At 54.0% G+C, this 19,940-nt stretch overlaps 1 protein-coding gene across 7 annotated transcripts in view; it reads right to left on the reverse strand.

The window, feature by feature from the left end:
* MYH14 (myosin heavy chain 14) overlaps positions 1 to 16,550 on the reverse strand; it is a 91,214-nt gene extending 74,664 nt beyond the window's left edge. For 2 of the 7 annotated variants that reach the window (XM_043598451.1, XM_043598449.1), the window contains exons 1-5: positions 14,617 to 14,754; positions 11,058 to 11,468; positions 5,445 to 5,601; positions 1,532 to 1,559; positions 1,300 to 1,402 (exon numbers count right to left, since the gene is read on the reverse strand). In XM_043598451.1, coding sequence (XP_043454386.1) covers positions 1,300 to 1,402; positions 1,532 to 1,559; positions 5,445 to 5,601; positions 11,058 to 11,465 — 696 coding nt within the window. In that variant the 5' untranslated portion in view covers positions 11,466 to 11,468; positions 14,617 to 14,754. Of the gene's footprint in view, positions 1 to 646; positions 668 to 1,299; positions 1,403 to 1,531; positions 1,560 to 5,444; positions 5,602 to 11,057; positions 11,469 to 13,840; positions 13,948 to 14,616; positions 14,755 to 15,704; positions 16,278 to 16,505 lie in introns of those variants that run through there. The other 5 variants (XM_043598447.1, XM_043598446.1, XM_043598445.1 and 2 more) reach the window with 5 other exon arrangements.
* Positions 16,551 to 19,940: the final 3,390 nt, after the last annotated feature.

A 19,940-nucleotide genomic window follows, 5' to 3' on the forward strand; every position in this document is an offset into this window, starting at 1 on the left:
TAAATAAGAATTTTTTGGGGCGCCGGTTAAGCGTCCGACTTCGGCTCAGGTCATGATCTCATAGTCCGTGAGTTCGAGCCCCACGTCGGGCTCTGTGCTGACCGCTCAGAGCCTGGAGCCTGTTTCCGATTCTGTGTCTCCCTCTCTCTCTGCCCCTCCCCCGTTCATGCTCTGTCTCTCTCTGTCTCAAAAATAAATAAATGTTAAAAAAAATTTTTTTAAATAAATAAATAAATAAGAATTTTTTTAAAAAAGAAAAAAAGATCTGTACTATCAATATGACGTGCTTCAAAGTCTGGCAGATAGTAGGCATTCAAGAGGCGGTAGGTCCCCTCTACCACTCAGGTCTGACTCTGAACATTCGAAAGAATTTTGACATCAACAAGCTGCGTGGGCCATGGTAGGGCCATACCACACAGTAGCATGGAACCCGGTGTGTGCCCCACAACAGCAGTGGGGAGCCCCGCATGTACACAGTGGGGCTGCATTAAGTGACGGCACACGGCCCGGCAGGCACACAGAAACAGGAGCACGGCTCCCCGGTGGCCGGCGATGCCCTGGACCTGTCTGCCGGGAGGACATGGGTGGGGCTGACCCGGGGGGCGGGGCACGAGGGCAGGACTTGAGGCGACTCCCGGCTACTCACATAAGACACGGTGATGGCAGCCTGAGGAAGCCACGGGACACGAGACACGGACCAGGACACAGACCGGGACGCGGCACATGGAACGTGGACAGACACACAGGTGAACCGGAGGTCCCGGGTGGCGGGCAGGGTGGGGAGAAATGTGAGGGGCTGCGAAACTGGGCACGTGGGGTCGGGTGGCCCGGGTTCGAATCCTCTCCAGCCCCTTCCTGGGAGCGTGACCTCCGACGACCAAGGCACCCCAGCCTCGCCCTCGGTTCCTCCTCTTTCACTCAGGAAAACGACACCCACTCACTGGAGCGTTGGGTTAACGTTAAGAAGAGAGACGGGCACTACGTAGACGCTCCCTGCTGAAGTACACTGAGGACTGCAGGTGCTCAGATCAGGCCTGACACGCAGTAGGTGCTCAAGACCGTCAGCGCCTACCACGTGCTGGGTGCCATTCCAAGAGCTAAGGGGGGTCAAGAACCGGCCCTCGAATTTCCGTTTCCAGGCACACAGCAGGCGCGCAGGCAGCACGGGCAGCCGGTTGAAGGCTCACAGCCGTGGCCCTCCACACGGGAGGCAGGAGATCATGGGGAAAGCAGAGCCTGGGATGGAGGGGGCACTGCTGGTGGCAGGGTCCAGAGCGGGTCCCAAGGCAGGTAACTCACCGGTACGCCTGGCTCCTTCCTGCCCTTTGGGGACGATGCCACGTGGGCGAGGTACTGGATGACCTTCTTGGTGTTTTCTGTCTTCCCAGCCCCGGACTCCCCACTATGGGGGAGAACACAAGGGGGAAGCAAAAGGGTGGACCGTGGTACCAGGTAAGACCTGCCCATTCCAAGCAGAGCCACACCCAGCCAGGACCCTGCCTCCTCCAGGAAGTCCTCCAGGATTACTCACGTGCAGAGAATGGACTGATCTTCACGATCTGGAAGAGACAGAGGGGGACAGGTCACCTGAAGGGTCTCTCTGGTGAGACTTTGGTCCCTTATACCAAACCCTTTTCAAAGGGGGTAAGGAAGCCTTTTGCCCCCAAAAAGGGTTTAAAAAAATTTTTTTTTAATGTTTATTTATTTTTGAGAGAGAGAGAGAGAGAGAGAGAGAGCAAGCAGGGGAGGGGCAGGGAGAGAGGGAGACACAGAATCCGAAGCAGGCTCCGGGCTCTTAGCCGTCAGCACAGAGCCCGACGTGGGGCTCGAACCCAGGGACTGCAAAATCATGACCTGAGCGGAAGCCGGATGCCCAACCGACTCAGCCACCCAGGCACCCCGCCCCCAAGAAGGGCTTTGGTGTGTGACACTCCTGGATTCTAATACCCCAGCCCAACTCAGCCTCTTGCTTGCTATGTGATGCTGGCAAAGTAGCTATCCCTCCCTCAGCCTCAGTTTCCTGACCTATAAAAGGGAGCCAATGAACTCCAACCGGAAAGAATGTCATTCCTTCAACAAACTTCAATTTGAGCCCCTGTGTGTGCCTTTGATATCCAACAGGCCACAACACAGCAGCGACTCCTCCAGCGCTCACCCTGCGTCTGACACAACCCTTCAAGAAACGTGCACTGACTACCTACTGAGTGCCAGCCGCCTACGACAGTGGGAACTGGCAAGGTCCCTGCCCCCTCACAGAGCTTCTGCTTGAGTGGGGACAAGAAGCACATAAAGTAAAACCGAAGGTGATCTGACTGGTTAGTAATGCCCGCAGACATCCTTGATTGTCACAACCGGGAATCCTGTCAAGCACCCTACAATGCATGAGACGCCCCTATGTAAGGAATCATCCAGCCCCAAATGCCAATAGGGTGAGGAATAAGAAACCCTGGTGCGAAGAAGTGACTGAGGGGTAGAGAGCCAGGAAGGCTTCCCCGAAGAGGTGGTGTTTCAGCTCAGCCCTACAGGACGAGGAAGTAGGGCAAGAGCATTCCAGGCAGAGGACACAGCCAGTGCAAAGGCCCTGTGGTGGGACCAAGCTGGAGATGTCTGAGAGACAGAAAGGAGGCCAGTGAGGCTGGGGGACAGGACACAGCTGGAGATAGGTGTAGAAGGGTTTGGAGGCCATGGTTATAGGCTCTGAATGGGGGGTGGCGCCTGGGTGGCTCAGTCGGTTAGGCATCCGACTCTTGGGTTTCAGCTCAGGTCATAATCTCACAGTTCATGAGTTTGAGCCCCACGTCAGACTCCACGCTGACAGTGTGGGGTCTGCTTGGGATTTATTCTCTCTTTCTTTCTCTCTCTCTCTCTGCCCTTCCCCTGCTCACACTCACTCCCTTTCTCAAAATAGATAAATAAACTTAAAAAAAAAAAAAAAAGATCTGGATGGTTTTTAAGCAGGACAGGAGGCTTCTACGTGGTTTTAAGCCAGAGGGAGAGCTGCATTCAGCCTGGTTTGGCAGCCATACGGACGTGGGTTCAAGGCCCAGCCTCCTCTCTGCCTAGTAACTCCGAGGTGCTCTGTGCCTCAGTTTCCCCATCTCAAAGACGGGGCTCAAATCTGCCCTGACATCACAGGGCTGTAGTCAGAACTCAGAGAGAACGTCCAAAAAGTTTCTACATACTAGCTGGTATAGAGTGCTGCTTTGCGGCCTGTTTTGTGTCCAGGGCTGAGCCCTGGGGCCCAGGATCTCACTCTCACGTCTTTGACTCTCACACACCCAGCACGAATTGTAGTTTGTTGAGTGAACCACGTTCTATTCAGCTGAGGTTTATCGTCTCCATTTTACAGGTGAGGAAACTGAGATTCAGAGACAGGGAGCCACTCTGCCAGGGTCACACAGCAAGCAAGGGGCTGAGCTGGGGTGCGGCATCGGAACCCAGGCGGGTCACACGTTAACACCCACAGCACCCAGCCCAGGAGGAGGATGCGACACACAGCGTGACTTACAGGGAGGCGGAGGTTGGGGGCCCTCAGTTCAAGTCCCATCCCAGACACCCACCCACCACTGGACTGTAGGCAATGACCGCACCGCTGTGCCTCAGTTTCCCCATCTGGAAAGCAGGGATAATGAGCACACCTACGTCATGGGGTTGCTGTGAGATTTAAACCTGTTGATTCACGAAAGGTGCCTAGCACAGAGTAGCCACTCAGCCTTACTTTATTGTACGTTGATTTATTCCCGAGACGTAATAACTAATATGTAATAGTGGCTAAAAATTATTTTAAAAAGAAACGTAGAACAAATTAGGTGACATAACGAAAGGCAATCAGCGCTCCCGATGATTACATAGAAATTTATAATGTGAATACAAGAACATCGCATACGGATGCGTTCTATCGCATAATGCAGGCGTGTGATATATCGGATATTACACCAGTGGGTCTCAGTCTTGGCTCCAGCATCAGAATCCCCGGAAGGAGCCCAGGAATCTTGTGCCAACACTGACCGCTGAGCCTCACCCCGAGAGTTTCTCTGCCTTAGCAGGTCTGGAGTGGGGCCCAAGTTGGCAGGTCTGACAAGTGCCCAGGTGATGCTGATGCTGGTGGTGAGGGCACCACACTCCGAGAACCACTGCGTTATATAATATAAATGCGGTATTATAACACACGATAGAACAATGGCATGTAATAAATGATATAAGATACACAAGCGATATAAGGATATAAATGATGTAAGTATATAGGTACCATATAAATATCCTGCTGCATACTATTATACGTCAGTAAGACGTACATTTTAAAATAGTGAATGTGCTTTATATAAACCAAATAGTTATTCAAATAAACTTACAATAAATACATAATGGTTACGTTACGTTTAAGACACGTGAATTATGTAATTTTGCCTGAACATCTTTTTTTTTTCATTTTCAAAAATATTTTCTAGGGGCGCCTGGGTGGCTCAGTCGGTTGGGCGTCCGATTTCGGCTCAGGTCACGATCTCGCGGTATGTGAGTTCGAGCCCCGCGTCGGGCTCTGTGCTGACAGCTCAGAGCCTGGAGCCTGTTTCAGATTCTGTGTCTCCCTCTCTCTCTCTGACCTTCCCCCATTCATGCTCTGTCTCTCTCTGTCTCAAAAATGAATAAACATTAAAAAAAATTTTTTTTAAATATATATATTTTCTAGGGGTGCCTGGGTGGCTCAGTCAATTAAGCATCCCACTTCGGCTCAGGTCACAATCTCACAGCTCATAAGTTCGAGTCCCGCATCGGGCTCTGTGCTGATGTCTCGGAACCTGGAGCCTGCCTCAGATTCTGTGTCCTCCTCTCTCTCTGCCCCTCCCCTGCTCGTGCTTTCTCTCGCTCTCTCAAAAATAAATAAAACATTAAAAACTTTTTAAAAATTTTGTAAATGTCTTACTTACTTTTGAAAAAGAGAGAGACAGAGCATAAGCAGGGGAGGGACAGAGAGAGAGGGGGAGACACAGGATCCGAAGCAGGCTCAGAACTCGTGAACCATGAGATCATGACCTGAGCCGAAGTCAGACGCTTAACCGAGTCACCCCTGTGCCCCTGCCTGGACATCTTTGTGCAACCTGACCAGCTGTACACAGCAACCCCATGTTGCCCATCATCTATGGGACTGGCATTAATTCCATGGCAACGCAGATCATGTCCATGACATAAGTGTTGAATGAATGAACACCAAGAACCACTGTCTCAAGAGGAAATGTTGCGGCCTGGGTGAGCGAACACAGAGACAAATAAAAAGGGGGCCTGTCTGGTAGGACCAGAACTTGCCCGCTGAGCCCTCCATTTGTGTTTCCTCCTGCCCCACAAAGAAGCCTCACAGAGTCTGAAATTCTTAACCTGTCATCTTATTCTGACCCCCAGACCAGTCCCCCTTGGAAAGACATGTCCAGCAGTCCCAGCCCCACACTCACCCTGCAGCATGCTTCGGTAGGCCCCCTCTGTCACCGCATACACGTGGGGTGGTACTTCATGGCGCTTCTTGCCCCGGTACATCTCCACAATGGCCTCCGTATAGATGGGAAGTTGCTTGTATGGATTGATGACCACACAGAAAAGGCCAGAGTACGTCTGCAATGGGCAAGAAAGGAGAGGGCTTCAGCTGCCTGCCTGAGGCCCAGAGGGCAGCATGGGACTGCCATGTGCGGTTGGGCACGTTGTGCACTGCACGAGGATATACATCAGAGGGGTTGCCATTCACACCAGGAGAACGTAGATTCGAACTTTTGTTACAAAGACTTTCAGGCCGATGGCAGAAGAGGATCTTTCCAAATGGCACAAAAGTGCTATATGGACGATTCACCGTGAGAGAGAGTGTGGCCTTTACAGCCAGCCAGACTTGGCTCACAGCCCATCACCGCCTGGACGCACACACACAGAAAGCGACCACGTGCCAGCTCACCTGCACCACCCTATATAATGGCGGGAGACTGAAAACGACCTGCCTTCATGTTCTTTTTTTTTTTTTTTTTTAACTAACTTATTTAAGTCATCTCTACCCCCGACTTGGGGCTCACACCCATGATCCCGAGATCAAGAGCTGCAGGTGCGTCCAGCTGACCCAGCATGCGTGTTCTTTCAATGGACTCCTAGGACGCTCTCGGTGTACAGATGGAGAATTCTCTCCAAAACATTATCGAATAAAGAAAACAAGGTGAGTGCTGTTTGCACTGAAAGAGGCAAAAGAGGAATAATTTGGATGTCTTTGTGCGCACGGGCATAAAACAGCCTCAGAAGCCATCACAGTCTCTGCAGCTGAAACAGGACAGGGACAAGTCTGCGGTTTCTACTGAAAACAGACTCACAGGGCCTCGTACGCGACAGCCTTTGAGGTACACTCCCATCGGGGTTTGGAAATGCTAAGCGTCAGGTTTCAAGGTGCAAGGAAATAAAGCTGCGATTTTTCTTGCGTCCAAGTTTACGGACGCCCCGAATTCGTCGTCACACCCGTGGGGGCCTGGGGTTCAGGGCCCCGTTAACGGGTTAAGAGCTTTTCCAGCTCACACAGAGCATCTGGTAGACGGGAGGCACTGAGGGCACAGAGAGGCGACAGGATGGCCAGAGAGCTGCCTGGCCACCTAGCTAGACCGACCCAGAGAGCTAGCCGGCGAAGCTAGCCGGAGTTGCCCACAAAATTAGCCAGACAGTTAGCTGCTCGGGGCCCCGGCTAGTTAACTATTAAGCCGCTCGGCTACTCAGCCAGCTAGCCAGCTACTTAGCTGGCTGGTACAAGGACTGCTTTAAGCTCAGACAGCTCGAGCTTCTCAGGGTGTGGCCACCACAGGCTGGCCCAGCTCCCCGGTGCCAACCTTTTAATGGTGGGAGGGTGGGTGGCCGGGCCGGGAGCAGAACAACCGGTTTGCTGGGTGTCTGCCCTCCCTGCCTTGAGCTCCCCTGTTCGCAGCAGAGGGCGGGGCGGCCGGACCACATTCCCTGGGAGGGTATCTCATGGCTCCTGGCGCCCCGGCCCCCACTCCCGGCTGGCAGAGGAACCCCCTCCCCACGCCACCCATCGGCTCACCGCAGCCCCCTCCTGCCAGCCACACCTCGTTGCCCGGGCGACACCCCTCCACCCCGTGGCAACCCAAGTTGTCTGCCAAGGCCAGGGAGCAAAGGGCAGAGGCTGGGGCATGCAGAGCTGGGGACGCCCGGCAGAAGGGTCTGGAGCCCCACGGCCCCAGCCCTCGGGGTTCTGAAGCGGACCAGCCCAGCAACTACCACCCCCCCCCACCCCACCCCCCCGCCCCCGGTCTCTCTCCCCAGTCTCGGTCTCCTCCCCACCTCATTACAGAGGCTGTGGGGATTAAGGGAGATAATGAATAAAAACCAGCTGGCCCAAGGCGGGGCCCATAAAAGGCACTCCCAACGCAGGTCCGAGACTCTCATGTTACCCATCCCGCCTGGGAGCTGGGAGCTCGCTCAGACTTCGGAAGCCGAGTCATCCCGGGTTTCCAGCTGCATGTGGCTGGCACATCGGAGAGATTTGCCCTCTGTGAGCCTCAGTTCCCAGGCCTGGGAAATGGGGCTTTTAACCCTCACCACCTAGAACGATTCTTGTTTTTATTGTCTAATGGTTATTTATTTATTTTGAGAGAGAGAGAGAGAGAGCGCGCACCCCAGTGGGGGAGGGGCAGGGAGAAAGAGAGACAGACAGACAGACACGGGGAGAACCACCCCAGTGGGGGAGGGGCAGGGAGAAAGAGAGACAGACAGACAGACACGGGGAGAACCGCAAGCAGGTTCTGATGCGGGGCTCGAACTCACGAACCGTGAGATCGTGACCTGAGCCGAAACCAAGAGTCAGACGCTTAACCGACTGAGCCACCGGGGCGCCCCCACCACCTAGAAAGATTCGGAGTGAACCGCCTCGGTGCCTCAAGGAGCAGGGAGCACAGCGTGTGCTCCCCACACGTGGGTTCCCTTCCCGCCCGAAGCATCCCAGCAAAGGGACTGAGACCCTCAGCGACTCAAAGCCAAATAACGTTATTAGTGGCCGAAACCAGGTTTCTGGCGCCCCAGACACCTCACGCTCCACCGGGCGACACCACCTTCCCCATCACCGGTCAGCCGCTAAGCAAATATTTACAAAGCGGGGGCCGAAGGCAGGACGGGTGCAGCCTGATGACACCTCTAGCATCTTCTGGCTGGCCCCCTGAGCAAGCGCCTGGAGCTTTCTGGGTCTCACTTTCTCATCACACGAGGACAGGAACAGCACTATCCACATACGGCTGCTGGGAACCATCCACAGGTTCATGTTGCACGAGTGGGGCACAGCAAGGGCCCGGGCGCCCTGTGCGGGCGCAATATGTTAGCTGCTAACTACTGCCGGGCCAATGGCCTCTCCTCTCCAAGATGTGGGAATAGTTGCTAATTCCTACCTTGCAGCCCTGGGCAGGGGAGCCGGGGGGCGGGTCAGCAAGATCACATCAGAAAGTTTAGAACAGGGAAAGCAGGCATTCGCTAAGTGCTAATGATTATTATTAAGGCCCAATTAGCTTCCTGTCTAGTCTTCTGGAATCTTCCATGTCACTTCCATTTGTGAGATCCAGAGCAGAGGTCTCTTTCCCAGGGCTTGCGAGAGCAAGGGAGGACTCAGCAGGGGCCAGTGCGGCCTGGAGAAGATGCCAACGCCATCCAGGGTCAGACAGCCCTCGATTCAAAGCCCGTGCCCGTCACCACAAGTGGAGGGGCCTGAGCCGGCCACTGGCTCTCACAGCCTCGGTTCCCTCCTTCCTAAACGGGAGTCTGACTTCATAAAAATACTCTGATCTTGGAGCGCCTGGGTGGCTCAGTCGGTTAAGCATCCAACTTCAGCTCAGGTCATGATCTCACGGTCCGTGGGTTCGAGCCCCGCGCCAGGCTCTGTGCTGACAGCTCAGAGCCTGGAGCCTGTTTCGGATTCTGTGTCTCCCTCTCTCTGACCCTCCCCCATTCATGCTCTGTCTCCCTCCGTCTCAAAAATAAATAAACATTAAAAAAAATTAAAAAAAACCAAACACCTCTGATCTTGTGCTTTGTGACCTTTAACAGGGTGGATATTGGGGCCTCTTTATTTATTTACAATATATAATATCTATACTAAATATATATTATAATATTATAGTATAGTATTTATATACGAATATTAATGTTTATAATATTTTGATATATGTCACTCCGATATCAATGTCCTTTTATCACTCTCCTTAAAGTTTTGTTTTTGGGGGCATCTGGATGGCTCAGTCGGTTGAGTGTCCAACTTCAGATCAGGTCATGATCTCACGGTTCGTGGGTTTGAGCCCCACGTCGGGCTCTGTGCTGACAGCTCAGAACCTAGAACCTGCATCAGATTCTGGGTCTCCCTCTCTCTCTGCCCCTCCCCTGCTGGCGCTTTGTCTCTGTCCTTAAAAATAAATAAATGTAAAAAAAAAAATAAAAAAAAGTTTTGTTGTTTTTAATATAAAACCAGCACTGTTCCTTTCGAGGTGTTAGCTAGGAATTTAATGATTTTTCTTGGGGGGGGTGCACACCAAGGCGGTGAGACCACAGTCCTGTAAGCAGATGTTTGGAATACCACTCTGGGGCCAGCTGCCTGGGTTCAAATCCCGACCTGACTCCTTCCTATCTAGGTGACCCAGGACCCAAGTCACTTGACATTCCTGAACATCAGGTGATAGCAACAGTCCCCCACCCAGGGGTGCACTGATAACCCAGTCAGCACTTAGAACAGCACTTGGCACATGGTAAGTGCTCAGTAAATATTTGCTAGCCACCATTATTATTATTTTTCGTTATTATTGTCGACATTCTTTGTCAATCTCTTTAATCCTGTTTGCTCTAATAACGCTCTGACTGCCCATTAGAACCACCCTGGAAGCTTATTAAAGAGACCAACGGCCTTGTCACAGCCCCAGAAAGGCTGATTTACACGGGGGACGGGGCTCAGGTGCTATATTTTCAAAAAATTCCCCACGTGATTCTAAGGCAAAGACAGGCTTGAGAACCACTGCCCTACTCTTCCTATCTGCTGTGAAGACGAAATCATGGGAGGTAGGAAATGCTCCATAGTCAACCTCACTATCATCAACACCATTTGTATCTTTTTTCCTCAAGTTTATTTATTTATTCCTGAGAGAGAGAGAGAGAGAGAGAGAGAGAGAGAGAGAGAGAGAGAGACAGCGCAAGCAGGGGAGGGGCAGAGAGAGAGAGAATCCCAAGTAGGCTCTGTGCTGTTCGCACAGAGCCCCATGTGGGACGTGAACTCATGAACTGTGAGATCATGACCTGAGCTAAAACTGAGTCGGATGCTTAACCGACTGAGCCACCCAGACGCCCTCGTATTATCTTTATCTTAAGAGGCACCAGAGCAAAGGGATGGAGCCTGGAGCCAGACTACCCAGGTCTGCCATGTCTAACTGGGTGACCTTGGTCAAGGGACTTGACCTTTCTGTGCCTCAGTGTGTGTTTGTTTTTTCATCTGTAAAACGGAGACAACATGCTTTATAATTGTGAAAGTGTATGGAGACAATACACGGAAGAGTGCCTAGTACATGCTTAACAAATGTCAGCTTTTACTGTTATTAAATCTCTCCGGGGCCTCAGTTTCCTTTTAGATAAAAGGGGCTTAATAATAGCCTCTCCTCTGTGCGAAGTGAGAAGGAGTGAATCAACACATGGAAGGCGGTTAGCGCAGAGCCTGACCTGCCGGTTTCCATTTCCATACGCGGGGGTTGTTACCCATTATTATTACAGACCCACATCCCTTTCTCAAAATCCTCTGGACGTGTTATATTTGCGAAATCGGAATTTTTTTTTACACTTGAGGAAAACAGTAAAGTGCGGGGCATGTACTGTATAATATTCCAGGCCACCCCCAATGGGGTCGGAGGCAGTTCCGCTGGCCCAGTAAACCGGAATTTGGCAACCGCGCGGGATGCGCATTAGAAATCGCCCAGCGTCAGTCGAGTCCAGTCGGGTGCTGACACCCAGCTCCTCCGCCGCCCCCCCCCCCCCCCCCAGCACTGCCCTCCCCGCAGGAGGCCACTCACGTAGATGAGGCCGGAGTAGTATCGCTCCCGGAGGTTGTGCAGCACCGAGGCCTCGTTGAGACACGTGAGCTCGGCCATGTCCTCCGCCTTGCTGAACTTGGGCGGGTTCATGCGCTGGATCTGGTCCCGCGGCAGCCGCAGCCGCCGCCCGCTCTCCGCCAGCTCCACCTCGGCCTCCTCCTCGCCCTCGTCCCGCAGCGCCGCCGCCTCGAACCCGTGCAGCTCCGAAGGCACCCACACCAGGCGCCGCGCCGTCCACTCCACCTGCGGCGAGGTGCCCGCGCCCCCGGGCCCGCCACCCACGCCCGGCCCACGGGGCGTGAACAGGTACGGCTGGGCGGCCTCTGGCACGGGGCTGGGCCTGGGGGCCGCCTTCCGCCCAGGCACGGACAAGGTCACCGCGGCCATGGTCTGCAGGGGAGAGAAGAGAGTGGAGTCAGGTGGGGCTCCATCCCCAGCCCGGGCTGCCCCCGCCCCCAGGCCGTCCCCACTGCCTTTCTTCGCCCGACCTCTTTTTACACATCTGCAAAATGGGCCCACAGATCTCCTTTACTAATTCCATTCATTCATTTAATAATTATCTAACAAGCCTGGCTGAGCCAGGCACCATTCAAAGCCTTAGCAAAGGATTCTGCCCACATTAATAACACCTCTACCTTCCAGCCCTGTGCTGTCTGTCCAGTGTGGGAGCCACTGGGCTCGCCTCCTGGGCACTTAAAATGGAGAATCCAAACTGAGATAGGGTCCTAAGTACAAGACGCACGGCGGATTTCCAAGATGTGGCACCACAAAATAATCGTTAGTATTTCTTATATTTGATGACTGCTATACTGCAATGACAATTATTTTGAATACACTCGGTTAAATAAATACATCATTAATGTCATTTGTTCCTTTTGAGGGTTTCCTCAAAAACTCAAAAGGCTTTTTTGTTTTTAGAGAAAAAGAGAGAGTGCGCAGGGGAGAGAAAGGGAGAGAGAATCTTAAGCAGGCTTCATGCCCAGCGCAGAGCCTGATGCGGGGCTCGATCCCACAACCCTGGGATGATGACCTGAGCTGAAATCAAGAGTCAGACACTCAATCGACTGAGCCACCCAGGTGACCCCCAGTTGGTGTGTTTTTGGTTTTTTTTTTTTTTTTTTCATTTTTAATGTGGCAACTAGAAAATACTAAATTATATATTTGGCCTGTATTGTATTTCTATGGGATAGGGCTGCTCTAATCCCAGGAGGCAGATAAAAAGATAAATAAGTAAATTATATAGTATGTTAAATGTGATAAGTGTCAAGGAGAAAAATAAAGCAGGAAACAGGAGATGTGAGGATTGAGGGGTGCTGCAGTTTTAATTGCCCAGGGAAGGCTTCTCTGATGTGGTATTTGAATAAAGACCTGAGGGAGATGAAGGGATGAGCCATGGGAATGTCAAGAGGTAAAGCATTCCAGGCTGGGAGAAGAGCCAATGCAAAGGCCCTGAGGCAGGAGTGTGCCTGTGTGTCTATGGCATTGTAAGAAGCCAGTGTGGCTGGAGCTGAGTAAACAGGGGGGAGAAGGCAGTAGGGGAGGTAACAAGGGGGACCAAGAGGGCCAGACCGGGTCATGATGAGGACATCAACCTCTTAGGTGTAAGCCCTAGGAAAGTGTCAATCTGATTTCTGTCACGCAAGTTCCCCAACCACCTATGGTCTACCCCACAACTGCAGAACAGACTCAAATCTCATGCTTTAGTAATCCGTGCCCTGCTTCCTGGCAACCCGGCTTCCTTTTCTTTAGGATGGGGAGAGAGGCCCCATTCATTCACTTCTCCATTCACTCAACATTCCCTGAGGCTGTCTGGGGACCCAGAGATGCTTCCCATGGGGCCCTGCCTTAAGGAGCTTCTGCAGCCAGTGTGAGCCATGAGCCGATGAGCCGTGGTGAAGACACTGGGTGAGCCAGAACGTGCTAGACCCCTCCCTGCCCTCAAAGGGCACACAGATCAGCGGTGAATAGACCACAGCAATTCCAGGGCGGTCTAAGCACCAGTCGGGAAAAACACCCTCCCTGTCCCTGAAGACGTCTGCCTCTTCTCTGCCGCCACCTCAAACGCCCGCATCACTGCCCCGCCACTCCAGTCACCGGAATTCGCGAGCATTTGTCTCCCCATCTCAGTGTTTCTGCCTCTGCCCATCAGGCCCCCCACCTCCAACATTCCCCTGGAGAAGTCCCTCCAAATGCCCAATTCCTTTTTTTTTTTTTTTTTTTTTTTTTAGAGAGAGAGAGAAAGATTGCAAGAGTGGGGAAGAGGGGCAGAGGGAGAGAGAGAATCTTAAAGCCATGCTCAGCATGGAGCTCAACACGGGACTCAATCCCACGACCCTGGGATCATGACCTGAGCCCAAATCAGGAGTCGGAAGCTCCACCAACTGAGCCACCTGGGCGCCCCATCACCCAGACCCCCCCACACACTCCTCGGGCCTGATGCTCTCAGGCCTCAAACCAAGGGTCCCCACAGTCAAGCAGCAGGGTTCTACCACACTCCACGCCACAGACCCCCCAATTGCCAAGGCTAATCCCAGGCCTCCAGTGAGGCCCTGATCCACCCGAGCCAAGTCCCATCCCTGGGACTTTGCCCCTACCTTCACCCTACCCCACCCACCCACTGCTCCCTCCCATCTGCGACCTTTGACCAGGAAAAGTTTGGGAGTTTTTGTAATCCTCCAGTCCTAGGCCTCCCCCCCCTACAGCCAGGAGTCTGGGCCCCCAGTCCCTCCTCCCTGGGACCCATGAGCCCGGGGGCCCCTCACCTCACTGCAGCCAGGCTAGAGGTGAGGATGATGGGACATCCAAATTCTGAGCCCCGACAACAGCCCCGGTGAGGAATGCCGGCAGGCCTTGGCTCAGAATGGCCGAGCCCCTCCGGCAGCCCCGCCCTCGTGAGCCGGCAGGAACACCTTTGCCAGGGCTCATTACTGTCACCAAGGCAGGTGCTTTCACCTGCCCTGGGAGGGGCAAAGACTGCTGGGCTGGAAAAGGAAAAGGAGCCAGGTATCCGCCCCTGGGGCAGGGGCTGGGCCCTTGGCATCCAGCCCTCTGACCTCAGCCTAGTGATAGTTTTGGAGTACCCTCATTGCCAGACCCGGAAATCCGGGCCCCCAGCCCTCCTCCCTCAGACCCAGGGGTCCGGGCCCCCAGCCCCCTCCTCCCTCAGACCCAGGGGTCCGGGCCCCCAGCCCCTTCCTCCCCCAGACCCAGGAGTCCGGACTCCCAGCCCCCTCCTCCCACAGACCCAGGAGTCTGGGCCCCAGCAGCTCCCCCCTCAGACCCAGGAATCCGAGCCCCCAGGCCCCTCCTTCCTTAAGACTAGGAGTCCAGGTCCCCAGACTCAGTGTTCCTGGCCCCAGTGCCTTTCTCCCTCATGAATCTAGGAGTCCAGTTCCCAGTGCTGTCCTCACTCAGACCCGGGATTCCTGGCTCCCAACTCCCCTCCTCTGATCCAGGAATCCGAGCGCCCAACCCCCATTTCCCCGAGACCCAAGCGCCCTTGTGGCCGCCCCTTCAACCCCCGGGTCCTCTGGGCTACCTGGGGCCGCCGGCCGGTGCGGGGCCGGTGCGGGAATCAGGAAGATGGGGAGGGGGCACGGGAATCCCCAGGCCGCTTGAGCTCTCAGGTGCAACTACCTCCGCGGTCCAGCGCGGGGCGGGGCCACGTCGCGTCACCGGGAGGGAGCCCGGCTCTGATGTCACCCAGCACCTGCCCGGCTGGGAAGGGGGCGGGTCCTGGGGCTGCAGGGCCTTTCACCCGGGGGGGGGGGGGGGCGATGGGCGGGGGGAGGTGGGAGGGAAGAGGAGGCGGAGATGAGATTGTTGCCAGGTGGGCGGCGGCGGCCGCGGCGGCGGCACCATGCGCCCCTCCTCCTCCTGGCCGGCAAAAGTCAAGGGCCGGTGGGGCGGAGAAGCCTCCGCGGTTCGAATCCCGCTCAAGCTACCTGGACCTCCGCTTTCCTCTCTGTGAATTGTGGCCAATGAAATAAGATGATGTGGGAGAAAATGCCCCCGGCCCAGTGTTTAATCAAGCAGTGCCTCACGACAACATTTAATCTTTCTGAGGCTCAGTTTCCCCAACCCCGGACAACACAATCCACAGAGAGGACTAGGTGTATGGAAGAAGACCACGGTGTTACTCCGGCCTCCGGAGCTCCTTTCTTCTCGTCGGCGAAAGGAGGACTCAATAGTGGCAAGCGCATCTACTCTGCGCCAGTGTTTTTCTGCTCTCAGAACATCTCTCCGAGTTTTAATTCATAGAATGACCTCAAAAACCAATACGATAGCGGGGCGCCTGGGTGGCTCAGTCGGTTAAGCGTCTGACTTTGGCTCCGGTCATGCATGATCTCACGGTTTGTGAGTTCAAGCCCCGCGTTGGGCTCTATGCTGACAGCTTGGAGCCTGGAACCTGCTTCGGATTCTGTGCCTCCTTATCTCTCTGCCCCTCCCCCACTTGCACTGTCTCTCTCAAAATAAATAAATAACATTTTAAAAATTAAAAAAAAAATACAATAGGGACGTTCAGGATCCTCATTTGTCCAATGGGGAAATCGAGGCACGGAGAAGGGAAGTAACGCGAGGAAGGTCACACAGTCACACAGAGGGAGAGTTGGGACTCAAGCTCACCCGTTTTCTTTCTTTCTCAAGAGGGATTTGGAGAGAACGGGTAGTGGGTACTGTCAGAGATCAATGTCTTCCTCCTCGTTGGTGAAATCTCTTGAACCTGCTTCCCCATCTACGCCATAGGGACCACAGCCTTCCTTAGGGGACTACTATGAGATTAAAAAGGTTAAGGGGCCCGGCACACAGCTGGCCTCCAAAGTGTTATTCTTAAACCTTCTCCGTGCAATCACCGCCTCTGTCCAGCTTCAGTTTTCCCTCCCTGTAAAATGGGTACAATATAACCCATCTCGAGTTACTATAATTTTTTAGTTGTAAAAAATAAAAGCGTCCAAGTACATCATAAGTGCTCAAATATGTCTTTCCCGACCCCTCTGCCTCTGCCAGTCATGACCCCTGCCTCTGGTCCGCAGATTTTACACGTGAAAACAGAGACACTGTCATCTGGGGGCGGAGGAGTGAAGGCGATGACTCAGGTATTAGAGCGTCCAAGGTCCCTAAGCGAGCCTCAGTTTCCCCTCCTGCGGAATAGGCCTGGAGCCTCCAGCGAGGACCCAGACCCGGCCTTACACATAGTAGGAACTCGAGTTGGGGGCGGGGGGAGTGTAGACTCCCCGCCCCGCCCCCCCGCCCCCCCCCCCCCCGCCACCGTCCCGCTGCGCGCCCAAGGTGAGTGGCCGCGTCACCGCCTCTCCCCCGCCGCCCGCACCGCCTTCGGGGCCCGTATCCGAAGCCCCTAGGCTCCAGCCTCCCCGGGCCCAGCCCCGCTCCGCCGCCTCCGGCGGGCAGCGGGCCCCGGGCACTCACCGGCTTCCAGGGCCGTCCGAGGCTTCGGCCTGGGGAGAAAGAGGGGCGGGCCCGCCAGGAAAGCCCCGCCCACACGAGCGCAGCTGGGGCCAATCGGCGCCCGCTGCGACAAGCTACGGCCCCGCCCGTAGGGGACGCTCCCGCCAATCAAGAGGAGCGGCTGGCTGACCGGGCCAATCAGAAGTTGTCGGAGTGTGCCAGCCGTGGGAAAAGAAGGGCGCCGGAGTGCGGAGCCAGGCGGCGCGGTCGTGGGCAGGACCCCAGGCCTGACGGGCAGGGAAGGCGACCAATGGCGATCTGTGGGGGGCGGCTGGGGGCGGGAGGCCCAAGGGATACGGGTGAATGCGCCGCTTTGTACGCGCTGCATGAATGGGGGCCTTTGTGAGAGTTGGCGTAGGGGGGGTTGGCGGCTGGAGGCCGGAATGCCTGGGTCCCCCGGGAGCCGGCGGGCAGGAGAGACAGGAGAGAGAATTCACTGTTGTCGAATCCCCACCGCGTACCAGGCACTCTCCCAGGCTCTCACCCACCAGGGAGGTGTGGGCGATACCGTCAGGAATAATAACGATCATTTATTGAGTGTCCGATGTATGCCAGGAGCTGTGCTAAGCGCTTTACCTGCATGATCTCATTTAATCCTTACAACTACTGCTTGGAATTAAGATCTTCATCTTCCAGATGAGGTAAACCCAAGCTTAGAAAGAGGGTGTTAATTGCCGAAAGTCGTGCAGCTGGCAAGTGGCAGAGCAAGGACTCTGATCCCGCCAAATCTGACTCCAGAACTTGTGTTCTTTTTTTTTTTTTTTTGAATGTGTATTTATTTTGAGAGAGACAGAGAGTGAGAGAGAAAGAACGAGTGGGAGAGGGGCAAAGAGAGAGGGAGAGAGAGAATCCCAAGCAGGCTCCCGCTATCGGCGCAGACCCGGATGCCAGGCTCGAACTCAGGAACAATGAGATCGTGAGGTGAGCGGAAACCAAGAGAGGGAGCCACCCAGACGTCCCCAGCACTTGTGTTCTTAATTAATCACCATGCTACAGCCAAATGGTGGTTAATGCTTCCCAATTTACAGATGGGAAAACTGAGGCTCAGGGAGAGGCAGGTGAGTTCCCAAGGTCACAAAGCAAAGGCCCGGCGAACCCACAAGGTGGAGCCCGCGACTGAAGGCAGCCTGTTGCGGGAGAGCCCTGGACCATTGGTTTTTGAGCAGTGTCCCCATTTCACAGGGGTGCACTGAGACTCCAGGAGGAGTGAGCAGCTAGGGTGGCAGCAGGGGCCTGCTTATGATCCAAGCACCAGTCAGCCTGGCTCCGCTGTTCAACAGCTGTGTGGGCTCGGCCCTGTTGCCAGCTTTTTTTTTTTTTTTTTTGAAGTTCCTGATTTCTGCATCTGTAAAATGGGATGATGTCTCCCTGCCTCTGCTCTTGCCCACCACCCCCCCCCAATCACACACACGCGCACACACACACAAACTACTGCCAATGGGATCCTGTCGAGCTCTATTCAGACGGCACCCCTCCTCTGCTCAGAAACGTGTGCTTCGTGGCTCCATCTCAAAGTAAAAGCTGTTCTCACCGTGGCTCACTGGGTGATGTGTTCCCTGGGGCTCTGTCTGATCTCATCTCCCTTTCCTCTCCCTGTCACTCCTCTCCGGTGGCACTGGCCTCCTGGGTGTTCCTCAATTCTATACACACTCCTTATGCGTGGTCCTGCCTCAGGGCCTTTGCATTTGCCGTGTCTTCCATCAGGAACTCTTTTCCCCCAGATTCTGCATGGCTGTCTGCCTCTCCTATTGCCAGCTCTCCTCCAATGTCATCTGCTCTGGAAGGCCTGTCCTGACCATTCTGTGTAAACTGATCCCCCTCATCACTCTCTCCCCTGACCTTGCTTTGTTTTTCCTCGAAGCGCTGGAAGTATTTATGTGCTTATCTATTTATCATCTTGTCTCGTCACTAGAATATAGGTCCCGAGAGGGCAAGGATCTTTGTTTTGTTCAGTGCTGGATCGTCAGGGCCAGGCACACAGTAGGCACTCAGTGAGTTTCTGTTGAGTCAATAGTAACAAATCCTTGTATTATATGAATGAGTTAATGCGTGCAAAGAGCTTACTGTGGACCAGACATCAGGGAAAGGCTGAATAAACAATGATTATTATGAGAGTTGTGATCTTTTGCCCTACAAACCCTTCTGATAGCATGCAGGAGAGAAACAACGCAGCTAGAGAAAGTCTACCACAAGGGAAAGAAGCCAGAGAAAGGGAAAGGTTGAGAGGTAAGAGATGGGGAACAAAGACACAGGAGGAGAGAGATGGAGTTGGGTTGGGGGCAGAAACAGGTGCAAGCGTCCGTCTCCCACTGCGTTTGCCCAGCAAGGCGAGCCCTCGTGGGCAAGAAGCTTTGACATTGCTGTGTTCACTGACTACTCTTTGCAGACAGAGAAATTGAATTCCAGGGAGGGAAGGACTTTTCCGAGGGCCCCGAAATGATAATACAGCTCACATGTCTAAGGCCTGATTGCGTGCTGGGAATGTGCCCACCGTTATCTCAGTGCATCCTCATCCAGGTCCTGGGAGGTTAGCACTGTCATTACCCCACTGCACAGGCCAGCAACATGCCTAGGGTCCCCTGGCTGCTCCCGGTGGCAGATCTGGGCTTAGACTGCAGGAGATCAGACCCCTGAGTCTGTGCGGCTAACCAAGACAGAGCTGAGACCCCTGTTACTCCGACCAAAGTGTTCTCCATGAAAGCCTCCTGCAGTGAAGATAACGGGAGCTGGGGGTGCCCAGGCGGCTCAGGCGGTCAAGCATCCGACTTCAGTTCAGGTTGTGATCTCACAGTTTGTGAGTTCAAGCCCCGGATGGGACTCAGCACTGGCAGTGTGGGGCCTGCTTGGGAATCTCACTCTCTCCTCTCTCCCTGCCTCTCCCCCACTCATGCTTGTTCTCCCCCTCTCAAAATAAATGGATAAACTTAAAAATATATATATAACACGAGCTGCTATTTATTGAGTGCCAACTGTATGCCAGACATTGCGCCCTTTGTGTGTATTAACTCATTGGATTCTCTCAACAATTCTGTAAAATGGATACTTTTATTATCCTCATTGGACTGATAGAAAACTAAGGCTAAAGCCCATGAAATCCCATGTCCTTGAGGGCACCAGGGAAGAGCGTGTGAACTAGGACACAACAGAAACTCAAACAGGAAAGAAGGCTCTGGCACGCCCCCCTTCTAGCCACACTCTACCTGGTAACTGGTGATGTCATCAGTGCCGGCTAGGGTTAAATCTACTTGGCAACTGGTGATGTCATCATTCCCACCCAGGGGGAAGCAGGAGACGTCATTACTTCTGCCCAATCTATGGGGTAACTGATGATATCGATGACGGGTGATATTGAGCTTCCTTTTGCTGAGGGTGTTCTATGAGACGGATGACTGTGCT

Source organism: Prionailurus bengalensis, chromosome E2, assembly GCF_016509475.1.
Source record: "Prionailurus bengalensis isolate Pbe53 chromosome E2, Fcat_Pben_1.1_paternal_pri, whole genome shotgun sequence".
Taxonomy (NCBI): domain Eukaryota; kingdom Metazoa; phylum Chordata; class Mammalia; order Carnivora; family Felidae; genus Prionailurus; species Prionailurus bengalensis.